This window comes from Austrofundulus limnaeus, unplaced genomic scaffold, assembly GCF_001266775.1.
Source record: "Austrofundulus limnaeus strain Quisiro unplaced genomic scaffold, Austrofundulus_limnaeus-1.0 Scaffold5, whole genome shotgun sequence".
NCBI classification, from domain to species: domain Eukaryota; kingdom Metazoa; phylum Chordata; class Actinopteri; order Cyprinodontiformes; family Rivulidae; genus Austrofundulus; species Austrofundulus limnaeus.
This window is the reverse complement of record NW_013952407.1, coordinates 1,437,075-1,449,003: the sequence shown is the minus strand read 5'-3', so window position 1 is coordinate 1,449,003 and position 11,929 is coordinate 1,437,075. Positions and strand designations below refer to the sequence as shown.

Here is an 11,929-nt window from a genome sequence, read left to right as displayed (position 1 = left end):
GCTCTCTTGAGGAATGCTTGGACTCTCCTCCACCCCGAAAAACAAAAAGCTCCTTTTTCGCATTAGCCATGGGCTGAATGCTTTGCTTTGCCACCCCTGCCCAAAGAAAACACGCGCCTGTTTCTCGCTGCTTGTACACAGTGGAGTCTGTTATTGCAGATCCTTCTCCCTGAGAGCGTGCCCACTGCTGAGGTTGACGACCAAGCACAACCAGTGCAAAGACAAAACAGTTTGCACAACGTTAGCAGAGAAAACACAGTTAATGCAGCGAGGGAGAGGAAACTAAGTCAACATCACACTGGAGGATGTGTTCTCCCTCCACTGATATTTTTCCTTCAGAGGYTTGGGGTATAATGGGGATATGTGTAACTGTTTTTCCTCATTCCTGAYAGCTCCAAACAGGTGCAGCATTATGATGCTAAGATGTGAAAAAAACTGTGTAGCACCCTATTTAGAGTATTTGATCAAAATGTGTCTTCATTTATTAGGATTATTTACCATCATGTGCAGCTCAAAAGTCAAYTTTCAGATAATTCTTTATCTTGTATTTTTATTTGTGAAAGTTGTGACACATTTGTCCCCAGGCTACTTTATAAACCTCCTCAGGTGACTAATTCTAAATAGACCCTCAGGTGTGATTTTTGCAGGTTCCAGCCGTTCATGTGGCACTGCTCATATGGAGCCGTTTAATTATCGCTACTTAAACTGTGGAGGTGTCAGAATACAAAAGCAAATTGCGCAAATGCATGCCCTTATTGTGCAATTTGCAGCATTAATGAATGTGTTTGTCTAATTTCCTAGCTCTCTGGCAGAGACGACACGAGCAGGCATATGTTTCTTTTGGAAGACACTCAGTTGGTAGAGTAGATCCTTCAGTCTTGCCAAAATRGAGGCTTTTCTTTCACATTACAGACGTACATTCTGGTTGTTTGCAAACCATCAGTGTGAACGCTACCTCTTACTYTTTTTGCGCACCATTAAGTTTCGACAGAACCGTGATGGTTCTGTTCAAACTGCACGTGATTTAGTTTAACGTCAGCAATGAGTTGCYTTTCATAACTAATTAAACGGGTCCTGTCTTAACCATAGAGCCCACTAAACGGAAGTATTTGTATCYCAGTGTCATTATATTAAATAGCAAAAGGCTAACGAGTCAGGTCACTGCCGTCTTTTATCTGCAGTCTTGCTCGTGCACGTCTTCATCAGCTAACAGTCTTCTTAAGTGGAGGATGCAAATGTTGGACTGAGGCTTCCTGGGTGAGTGCCAAGCCTGTCTCACTAGGCTGTTAATGCCCCCCACATAATCTTACAAGCAGACTAACACAGCGCTCCTCAACAAACACAAGGGAAAGAAATGGAGGCACGGTCTCAACAGAGGCACAGGCGTGCACGCAGCACCACACTTAAAACACACACATTATCATTTTCCTACTCTATTATTCTCTTATTATCATGCTAACAGTTCTAGTCAAGCTCCGCTAATTGGGGGGGGGGGTTTAGATATTCTCTTTAACAATGTCTTTTTTTATCCAGTTCTTTAATAAGCCTCACACTGAGAAAATCAGTTGAGCTGGGGAAACAACAAAAGCATCTGAGAATACACAAATTAGTGCTATTATCTTGATGTAATTYCCATGCAGCCCTGTGTTTATTTAAATTCTCTGAATTGATGTAAAATATTTACCATAATAGTGTAGTTTAGGATTTCTTTTGTTTCTTTAAATTGGCACCAAACAGAATTAGATCTCGGAATTAATAGAATAGAAAGCATACTATGCTTGTTCCTTTTTATAGCAACAATCCAAAGAGTTATAAGTCAGTTTATTATTTAAACAATATACTAAATTCACATTTTACACACATACAGTTCATTGCATAAGTATTTGTGAACATCGACTCATTTATAAAAACCTGTTTAACAGTGACATAGACCTATTAGTTTGATGATAAGTGATGCAACAGGACTATGACCCTGACCCCGATTCCTTTTAAGCTAAATAAATGAAAGGAGAATCTGAAAACCTTTTATTGGAAATACTGAATTAGGAACAGGTGTTTGAATTTGAGGAGAATGATTTGATGAAAGCTTTTTGAGTTTCTGACATTAGAACTAATCCTTTTTAAAAACTACTAAGAAATTGTGACTCATTTGTGACTCATTGTATGCAGTATTTGGAGTGTGTTTGCTGACTAATTTTACACTGGGATCTCTTTTGGTAAAAACCTGAAGCAAAAGTGATAAATATTACTCAAGAAAGAAAATAATTTAAAAAAATTATTTAGAGCATAATACAGTATGTGGTGACACATGAGCTCGCTTTGTGTTCTGGTTTCTATGCATAAAATAGGAGATATATATTTCTGTCAAAAAGTTTAAAAAAATCCACCCTAAAATGTATTATGAAGGAACAAATAAGCTTATTCTGCACTTTAGCACAGTTTGGACTGTATGGTTTAAAACCCATTTTAGTTTTTTTTTTTTTTATTTTTTTTTTATGGTGGATTAGTGACAGAGTTTAAAACAATGTGAGAGACATATGTTCTTAATTACATTAATACTGTGGTCCTGGATTTACATGAACATTTGTGTAGTATTTTCTCATTCTCGTGTTCTACCTCATCTGTAACTGTGTCTTCGAATCTGCCTCTAAAAGTATTTATCTTTTAATTGTTGGTTAATGTTAAGAGTAATTATTTTTCCCTTTTAAATCTTGGGATCTATTAGCATTGAACTTCTTAATGCCCCCCACTGTTCCTCCACCTCATTAAAGACATGTGAGAAAGCCTCTGCGACTTTGAAGTGTGCAGTGGACAACAATAAACTGGCCTTTTTTTTGCTTTTAATCTCAGTTTTCCCTTTTAAACAGCAGAGATAGACACACGCTGTGTTTATGTATCCTTGCGGACACAAGGTTAAAGGTAGGATGTCCAGGCACAGATAATGCGTGTGTAGTGAGGTTAGAGTTTAAGGCCAGGTCACAAACAGGAAGAGAACAAGGGGTCAAAGGCAGATAAACAGAACCAGATCCAAGTGATCATTAAAGGTTTCAAAAACAAGTGTGGTACAATGTTAGTTCTGCTGACAATGATGCACAAAGTTTTTTTTTTCATTTCTCAGATCTCAAATTCCACATCAGTGCTGCATTCAGTAAGAAATAACAATGTCATGACATTGTGGCTATTAAAAGGCGTTTAATGATGTTTAACATTTAAATTAAAATGTTCTGGATAAAACATGCCCCATTTTTTTTTCATCTGTGAAGCTGTGCTTTCTCCTGTCTGTTTATGAAGATAAAGTTCACCCTGACCTTTCAGCCTGGATTTATCCTCTTGATGTGTGTATATCAGTGTGCATGAGGTCCTGCACACAATCACCTCAGGGTGTATGTGTATTGCATGCTGCAAGACAGTCATAAGAGTTTGTATCTTAAAATCTTTTAAAAAATACCCAAACTTTCATTTTTACATTGTGAGGTTGCAAGGCTTCAGACAGAATTGTGAATTTAGTTTTAAAAAAATCACTTAAAGATACTGTATGTTCAAGTTGAATGCGACAGAACTGAAACAAATTAGAAAAATGTGATCCGCGTTTTTATTTTTATTGTTAAAGAGCTATAAACTCGGACAAACTAGTTATCAGTTAATTTATATGCTGAGTTAAAAAATCTGGAGCTGTGTTTCCAAATTTCAACTAAATCAGTTAATCCAATCCTGGGATTGAATTAATGCCAAGATGATTTCAGAGATGAAGGGAGGGACTGAAGGAAAACAAAGATGCTGAGTGAAAAACACACAAAGCCTTGAGCTCTAATTTTTGATAAGCCTCTAACACTTCAATCTGCTATCTTAAAACAAGTGACATTGTAATCCTGCGGGACAAAGACTAAATCTCTCCCCCTCTCTTTTAAGCATGACGAGAAACGGATAAAAAAAGAGAGGTGGCGATTCAAAAAAAAAACTTAATTGAATTCCATGCTGCCTTGCTCCAAAAGCAACTACCGTAAACCTTTGTGCCCGCACACTTCTGAAAGATTCAGACTTTCATTCAAAAAGCCCTTGAAAGTGCACACATATTGTGCCAGCAGCAGTCTCCGGTTGCAGTCCTTGTGGTTTTATTGTTCGAGCTGTTTACAATGTTCACCGTGTGATCACTCACATCATCAATATGAGGCCTAACTATGAGGCTCTCGCTCGCCTTTCTCCCTGAAGCTAAACAGAAGGACTTTGATAGCAGTAGGGTCTCCAATAAAGTTTAGTGCTTTCCATGCTAACAGCACAGTGACTCCATCCCTCAACACTGCTCATCTTGTAGCTAAAAGTCTGTTACATACAGACTGGAAGCTTGTGTAGAGAACTAATTAAGTCAGAGCTGTTATATATTAAGATGGCCTGGGCACGTTTAAGAGGCAGTGGTAATGGAACAAGAGTGGCAGGAAATACTTCACTAATTTGGCCCTGACTCTCTTATCTGCTCGCCTTGACACTTCATCGCCACTCTGGATATTTGGAGGAACTCGGTCAAAGAGAGAGAGAGAAAAAAGGACATGCTCTGTTTTAAATAACTTGTTGGATAAACAATGTTCCACAAGGTAAAACTTGGGTGGTATCCCTGCTGTAGAGTCAGGGGAGGCTGATGGGCAGCAGAGCAGATGGTCTGAACACGAGATTCTTTTAGTTAATTGTGGATGTGCTCTTTTTTTTTTAATCCTACAAGATCCGAGGCGCATTTTGTCAGGGGAAAAGCTGGATAACTGGGCTCTGTAAGAAAAGGAACTTTGCTTGTACCTCTGTTCAAGTGTTTGAAAGTGCATTCCAATACACACTCAAATCTCCGAGCTCTTTTTAAACTATGCATCAAGAGGAATTTTCAGGTATCATTTGCTTGTAAATTTGTGATAAAATCAAGAGTCTCTTAACATGAGACTTTTAAGGGCTGTGCCCTGATGCTCATTGAACATAAGTAAAGGGTTCTCCATGAGTATTTCCAGTTCCTCAGAAGTGTACTTCTTTTAGGAGTGTTTTTCGCACAAAGTACAACACTTTGAGCTTGTCTTTAGTCGACTGCAATATGAAATATTTTTCTAGGAGACTTTTTATTAAGTAAAAAGTTACTGACTTCAACAGTGTGTTTAAAATGATGACCTTCTATTTGAAGAGACAACTGATGCCCTGATAGCAAATCTGGTTTTAAAGTAAACAGCTTTTTCAGCTACAGTTTCCAAGCTAGCAGTTTTTTTTTCTGACTCAGAATATCACAAGACCTAACTGCTTTTACTGTGTATAACGCAAAAAAAAAAAACTTCTTTACAAAATATAACATTAACTCATTAAAAAAACAAAAGGTTCAAACTCCTCTGTAAATGCTGGAACAGCAAGATGCTCAGTGAGACACTTTGACATTGTTGCTGTAAGAACGTTTTGCTGCAAATCAATGTTTAATGAAAGTAGAGAACAAGGAGAGTTGACTGTTAGAAGAACAAGCGCAGGAGAAGGAGGTGAACAGAGAAAGATGTGCCTGACACCAAACGCACCCAGTGGGATAACATTAGCTTCATGACAAGGTAGCCAAGTTCCCAGCCTTGACCAGTGCAAGTGACCAACCACAGTTTGAACACATCCAGCTACACTCACTGCTTGGGTGGTCCTTCATAGCATCTCTGTGTTCTGTGCCATAGTGCATACAAATAAACAAGGCTAGCATGCAAGTACCTGGCATATTTTTTTTTTTTTTGTTTTCAGCAGGTTAAGTAAAGCGGAAAAAAATGCTGAAACAGTGCCAGACATACTGCATGATGACAATGCAACTTTCAGCAAGTTTTCTATTGTGAGAATGACCCTCACCCTTCAGGGATGGACGGATTTCAGAGTTATTTCACAATATCTGTAACGTCCTCCACCTTCAGGGTCTCCTCCATGTGCAGGACTTGCCCCTCACACACACACATTTGTTCATTTAGATATTAATTATTCACTAACATATTTTACAACACCTTTGATTACAACCAGCTGACATTTGATGAGAATGAGGAGTGACATTAGCTGCGTTTCCATTGCAAATGTGCGCAAAACTTTGTCAATATTCTGTTAATGTCAAAAAACACAGTTTTGCAACTGCAGTGTTTCCATGAAGTAAGAAATGCTGTTAAAGTCACGCGTGAATACGTTTGTTCTCGTGATAAGTCATTACAAACATGGCGGCAATGGATGTAAACACATAGCATGTTGCTACAGCGACACTAGCGCTCATCATCAGAGGAGACGTCGGCGTCTTTTATCGAGGCTTTCCAGCGACAAGCCCCTACTTGGGGAACGGCTACGTATGCTGTGTTTTTGGGAAATTGTAGTCGGTGAGTTTATTACTTAATTTTACTACTTCTGTGATATTACTACTACTTCTACTTCCTGTTATCTTCTTTGTTGTCATCTTTTTCGCCAGTAGAAACAGATGGTTGTTGATCACATGACTCCCGTAATGCGAAAAAATTGTTTCCATTGCAGTTTTGCGAAAAACACCAATTTCGATACGGCCGAAAAACCACCTCTTTCTAGCGCTAAAACATTTTGTCGAAAAATGTGTTTTTTTCGAAATCACGTGTTTCCATTGGGCAAATTTATTTTCGAAATTCTAATTTGCGCATTTTCATGGTCAATGGAAACGCAGCTACTGTGACACAAAATTAGAAATACAAAATGCAGGAAAAGAAAAGAAAAAAGAAAAATATGTATCTTATGATGGCATCAGTACTCTATGAGAGCCCAGAATGGATGGACTGACCTGGATCTGCTGCTGGAGGAGGTTGATTTTGTGCTGCTGCTGCAAAAGCTGCTGCTGTTGTCTTGCAATCTGGTTTAAAAAAACAAAGGCAAAGAGAAACATTAAGACTATTTTACATATTAGAATTCATGCTAAACTGAAGCAAGTTTGTGTAAAACATTATTGCCATATTGATATGAACCACAGTTTTGAGGGGAAAAAAGCTGATTTCGACAGTGATGAACCATTAGCTGTTCTTTCTGAACACCATGTGACTTGTGCAGAAATAAGAACTTGTGGCAGAGCAGACTAAATGATTCACAGGACAATGTATGTGGTTTTGATGGAGATCTCTGGTACCGGCGGCGTGTGACTGACAGAGGTCCCCGCTGCCCCTGAGTGACGCCCAGCCTCACCGCAATTTTTCCTCAACCCGCCTCTGCCTCCTTCGACATGCTCACTTCATTGAGCATGACAACCGAGTTTTAAGTGTCATTTAATTTTCAATTTTAAATATAATTACAAAGTGTTCACTGTAAGATATCTGCCGTCTGCAAATGTGTCAAGATTAATTTGTGCTGGCTTCCTCACGAGTGTCAACAGTTAATTACTGTGTTGTATCTTGATGGCTTGGTGACATTCTGGCTCTCAGCGGGCTTCCCCCCCTCCCTCTCCTCCGACTCCCCCACCACCCCAATTTTAATAATATTCTTCCATTTTAAAATAAGATCAAATTTCTTATATCGCTGCGCAATCATGCTGATATGTCCACAAAATCTTAAGAGTAGTGTGTGTAGTTTGCAAATGAACATCATTGATTGAGAAAGAAATCAATACTCTTAATGTATTATTAGTGTACTATGACCAAATGTATCATTCCAAGGAATATGGTCTATTTCTTCTTTTACAACAGGAAGGTCTGAGAGTGGGCTGTGAAAACTCTGAGTGAACTCCTTGCTGATAATTGACTCATAGCCATTAGAGTGGCTGTTGATAATAAAAGTGTCGCCCGTGTGGATAGTTTGCGTCCTTATTTCTTCCCAGACATTAACACACTTCATGGCCTGTGCTAATTTGCTGATTTGTACAATATGGCTCATTGGCCTGATTTGTGCTGCAAATCTAATGTCTAGCTTGTTATAATAGGAGCCAATTTATAAGATATAGAAGACTTCACATGTTTAATATAATGTTTAATTCACACATTGGCTCACATTTGTTGGTACAAGTCATAATAGCGTTTTTCCTACCACGCAGCATAAACGCGGCTGAGCGAGCATGACTGAAATATCTGAGGCAACACAGAGTGTAGAGATCTCTTAAATATATTATTATTAGAGCTCTGAGATTTTATTAGCATACCTCAGGCATGAAATACAACAGCTGAGTGACAACTCGCTACAAATGGATTTAATAGCGTTTATTATTGAGAGGAGAAAGGTAATAAAGTGAAGAAAAAAAAGGAGGAACAGTAATACGGAGGATAAAACAGTGAGGGAAGACGGTGAATGGTTACCTGCTCCTGCTGTTGTCGGGCCAACTCCATTTGCTGCCTCTGTTTTTCCATCTGTGAAGCTGCAAGCTTCTTCTGCTCATCATGGGCAGCCAGAAGCTGTTCGCGCAGGCTGATCAGCTGGGTGATCATTGTGGAGAGCTGGTGTTCCTTTTCTGCCAGGCCCTCTGGAGTACCTGATGTTTGATAGAAGAAATCAAAGTCAGAGGTGAAAAGAATGAACACGGCCATAAAAAAACAACATATGAGTTCTGAATGCCCAACAGAAAAAAAGTAAAAGGATTTCATTGTGTCTATGATTTACTAACCAGGCTTTTTGGACGAAAGCTGCAGAAGGGTCTTGAGTTTGTATGCAGCTAAAATTAGAAAAGTGACCATGCTGTACACACCAATCATCACATTGTGCCATTGTAGTGTACACAATATTTAATACAAAGAAAAGCACACGGGAAGAAACCAACTGCGGAGAATTCACTGGAAAGTGTTAAGGTCACACACAGCCTGGAGTTGACGATTTTTGCTGTAGCTGGTGTTCACAGCTTTCAGAGGAAGAAAGAGACGGGATTGTTTCCGGCACACAGACAAAGAGCTGCAGGGAGCTGTCAAACTGAGGTGGCAGCTTGTGTCAGACTTCCAGGGGTTATTATCGAGAAGGTGTTAAGAGTCACTGTTTTCACTGGGCTCTAAGCTGTACGGGTTATAGATATGGCAATCACAACATCAACACACTGGACGTTTTTTGCAGAATAGATCAAATTGAGATGACAAAATATTTTTTTTTTTACCAAAAAAAAAGAGAGATGACAAAATAAAGATTCTTGTGCACCAGGTAGTACATGTGCTTTAAAGTCAGTATGGCAAACATCCAGAGAAATTCTGGTCAACACACTCAGATCTTTGCATGTGCAAAGAAAAGTAACGAGGGGCCAATGGGCTTTTTTTTTAACTCTACAGCCTCATAACCACTGTGTGTGTGACAGAGAGAGCAGCTCTGCTGCACTGTTCTCTCCCTCTCTCTCTCTCTACGCCTAATCAATGCTAAGTGATCCTACCATTGACTTACACAGCCAACATAATTGCCCATGAGAGGCTAGACAGTAACTCAATCTCTTCCTACTGCACTCCGGTGTGACAAGCTGATCCTGGGGAACACAGAAAAACTGATAAGGACACTGATGGAACAGACAGTCGGACAGAAGGAGAAAGATAATAGCACTGAGATCCAGATAATAGTATGGTAAAGCATGGCCCGGGGCCAGCGGAAACTGAATTCTTTCCTGGGTGTCTTCCTCTCGTTTCTGTCCACATCTGTCTTGAGTTTCTCCGAGAGCTCCCAGGGGCCCTCTTTACTCAAACTATTTTAATTTGACTAAACACCTGATTTATTCTATCTCTCCGATGAGGAAAGCCGTTTGTCTTAATAAGGCTTGTCAACCTCCAGAGCCCATTCAGGGCAATTTACTGGCAGGATTGTCTGAACTTCAGTTTGCCCTGCGCTGCCTGCTGCAATAGAAGAGAGCTGTAATTCTCCATTTATCCTTCTAACAACAAAAAGAACCTAAAAAGCATCTATTCATTCGGCCTGTGGGCAGTCTCCAAGGCCTGAATTGACTTCTTATTCACCCGATTACACTTGTTGTGAATGGCTTATCTGTAAAATTGATACAATCAGCACCAATTTTATTAACCTTTGGCTGTTTCTATGATGGAGCTGCCTTTTACAGGTAACCAACCAGAGACTGTGGGTGATGTCACAATAAATCACAGCTATCAATACTGCTGCTGGAAGGAGGGAACAGGCCCATGCACTAAAAAAAAGACAGTGGAAGAGGTAAAAAGGCAGGAGGAAAAGAACGAGCCAGGTCAGAAGGGACTGTGAGGTGAAAAAACAAAACCGGACTTCCATTCTGTTTACATATTTCTGAAATCATGCACTTGTTTACAACATTACATTACAACAAAAAGGTTACAAAATGATACATATATAAGAAAAGTAGAGTTCTGTGCACTGTGGGCAGGAATTTTCAGGGTGATGTGTGTGAACGGCCTGATGGGCTATCCTCAGAGCAGGGTGCCTCATCCTGCCCAGGCACCACAAGAATACTAACAGAGGGCTCATTGTTTTAATGTTCAACAGAACTGTGGGAAGTCCAAAGGATCCTCTTCAATTTGAGCCATTTTCTCTCAGTCAAAACCTTTTGTCAACTTTTTTTAATTGTTTATTTCATTATTTTCTATTGATCTAAAACTATTTTGTAACACAAGACTTCAAAAGTAGTTCAGAGAAGTGAAGGCTGAAGATGATACTTTTATCAAACAATGAGGAAGTATTTCACCTTGGAGACTGCGCACTGCTGAGCAGAAAATCAGGCGCATGTTTTTTTTTATTACTTTTTTTATTTATTTTTTGGCTGGTTAGTGTTAAAATCTCTTTCTTCCGGCTTTGAATTATGGATCAGCTTTAAAATGCAGATAAAACTTTTATTGGGTGGTACAGAAGAGAGGAGTCGTGGTCTGTGTCTGACCAGCCCGCTGACAAAAGAGGCTGTTTCCTGCATATTGCATGGCTTTTAACAGCAGTGAGGCTGGGGTCTGCCTGTTAACATGTCTCCTCACATTGCACTTCCGACGGCAGACAGACAGCTCGGAGGTGCCATGGCACTACATAAACCCCAGAAGCCTGGACAGACCTAACAAGTTGTGACATCCCCCTGTTAGACAACTGAGGCCCGTTAGGACAATACCAGCCCAACGCAGGAAGAACTGCCCGGAAGCAAGTGATCAAACTGCACAAACTTATTTTTTTGTTGTTTTCCTAGGCCAACTTCAAACATTTTTGATTGACTCCTAGAAGGAGGAGACGGCAAAACTGTGTTGCACAGTTTTCAGCCCATTTATCTTTCACCTTTTGAGATTCCTGCCTCTTCTAAACGACACAAAGTAGGGCAGAAAACATCAACGAGTGACTAAATAAATGATAAGAGAAAAACAAGCAGAGCCATGGTTGCTCAGGGATGGACTGGGGTATTTGAGCCTTGGGGTCTTCGGATAAAAGGCACTTTGTAGGGGTGAGATTTGTTTTGTCCAATACTCACATCTCCCTCTCTCTTGGCTCTCTCCTCACTGCTCTAATCAAGCAGTCTCTAATTTGGGTTCCAAGTCCAGTACCGGGGAAAAAAGGAGGAGGCTTGTTACTTTGAAGAGTCCCGAGTGAATAACACAGATAAAAGATTCAGGCACAAAAAAAAAAGAAAAGAAGAAAAGCGAGGGAGGGTGAAAAGGGGGAAAATCACAAGGCGCCCTATTCTCTCGCCTTCCTTTTGGTTAGGACAGCTGAGCCATTATGACCAGGTCTGAATTGAGTTTTTTAGCACCAGAGGACTGGAATTTCTTTGTCTCTCTATCAGTCAGCTATTGTGGATCCTTCCATATGCTGCAAACCCATCTTTAGTAAATCAGGACTTTTCTAAATGCTGCAATTGTACCAAGCTGTATCTGCACACACTGCACATAGCTTGAATGCCATGCATGCTGAGGGTCTCTGTCTTTACTCTCCCCCAAAATGTGTAAGAACATAGACATGTGTGTCCACAAATGTGTGTGTGTGTGTGTGTGTGTGTGTGTGTGTGTGTGTGTGTGTGTGTGTGTGTGTGTGTGTGTGT

General features: G+C 39.9%; 1 protein-coding gene across 4 annotated transcripts in view; it reads right to left on the bottom strand.

Moving 5' to 3' along the window:
• Positions 1-6,535: 6,535 nt before the first annotated feature.
• Positions 6,536-11,929, bottom strand: part of sox6 (SRY-box transcription factor 6) — a 78,577-nt gene continuing 73,183 nt past the window's right edge. For 2 of the 4 annotated variants that reach the window (XM_014026534.1, XM_014026542.1), the window contains exons 7-8: positions 8,271-8,443; positions 6,543-6,844 (exon numbers count right to left, since the gene is read on the bottom strand). In XM_014026534.1, coding sequence (XP_013881988.1) covers positions 6,728-6,844; positions 8,271-8,443 — 290 coding nt within the window. In that variant the 3' untranslated portion in view covers positions 6,543-6,727. Of the gene's footprint in view, positions 6,845-8,270; positions 8,444-11,929 lie in introns of all 4 variants that reach the window. The other 2 variants (XM_014026557.1, XM_014026550.1) reach the window with 2 other exon arrangements.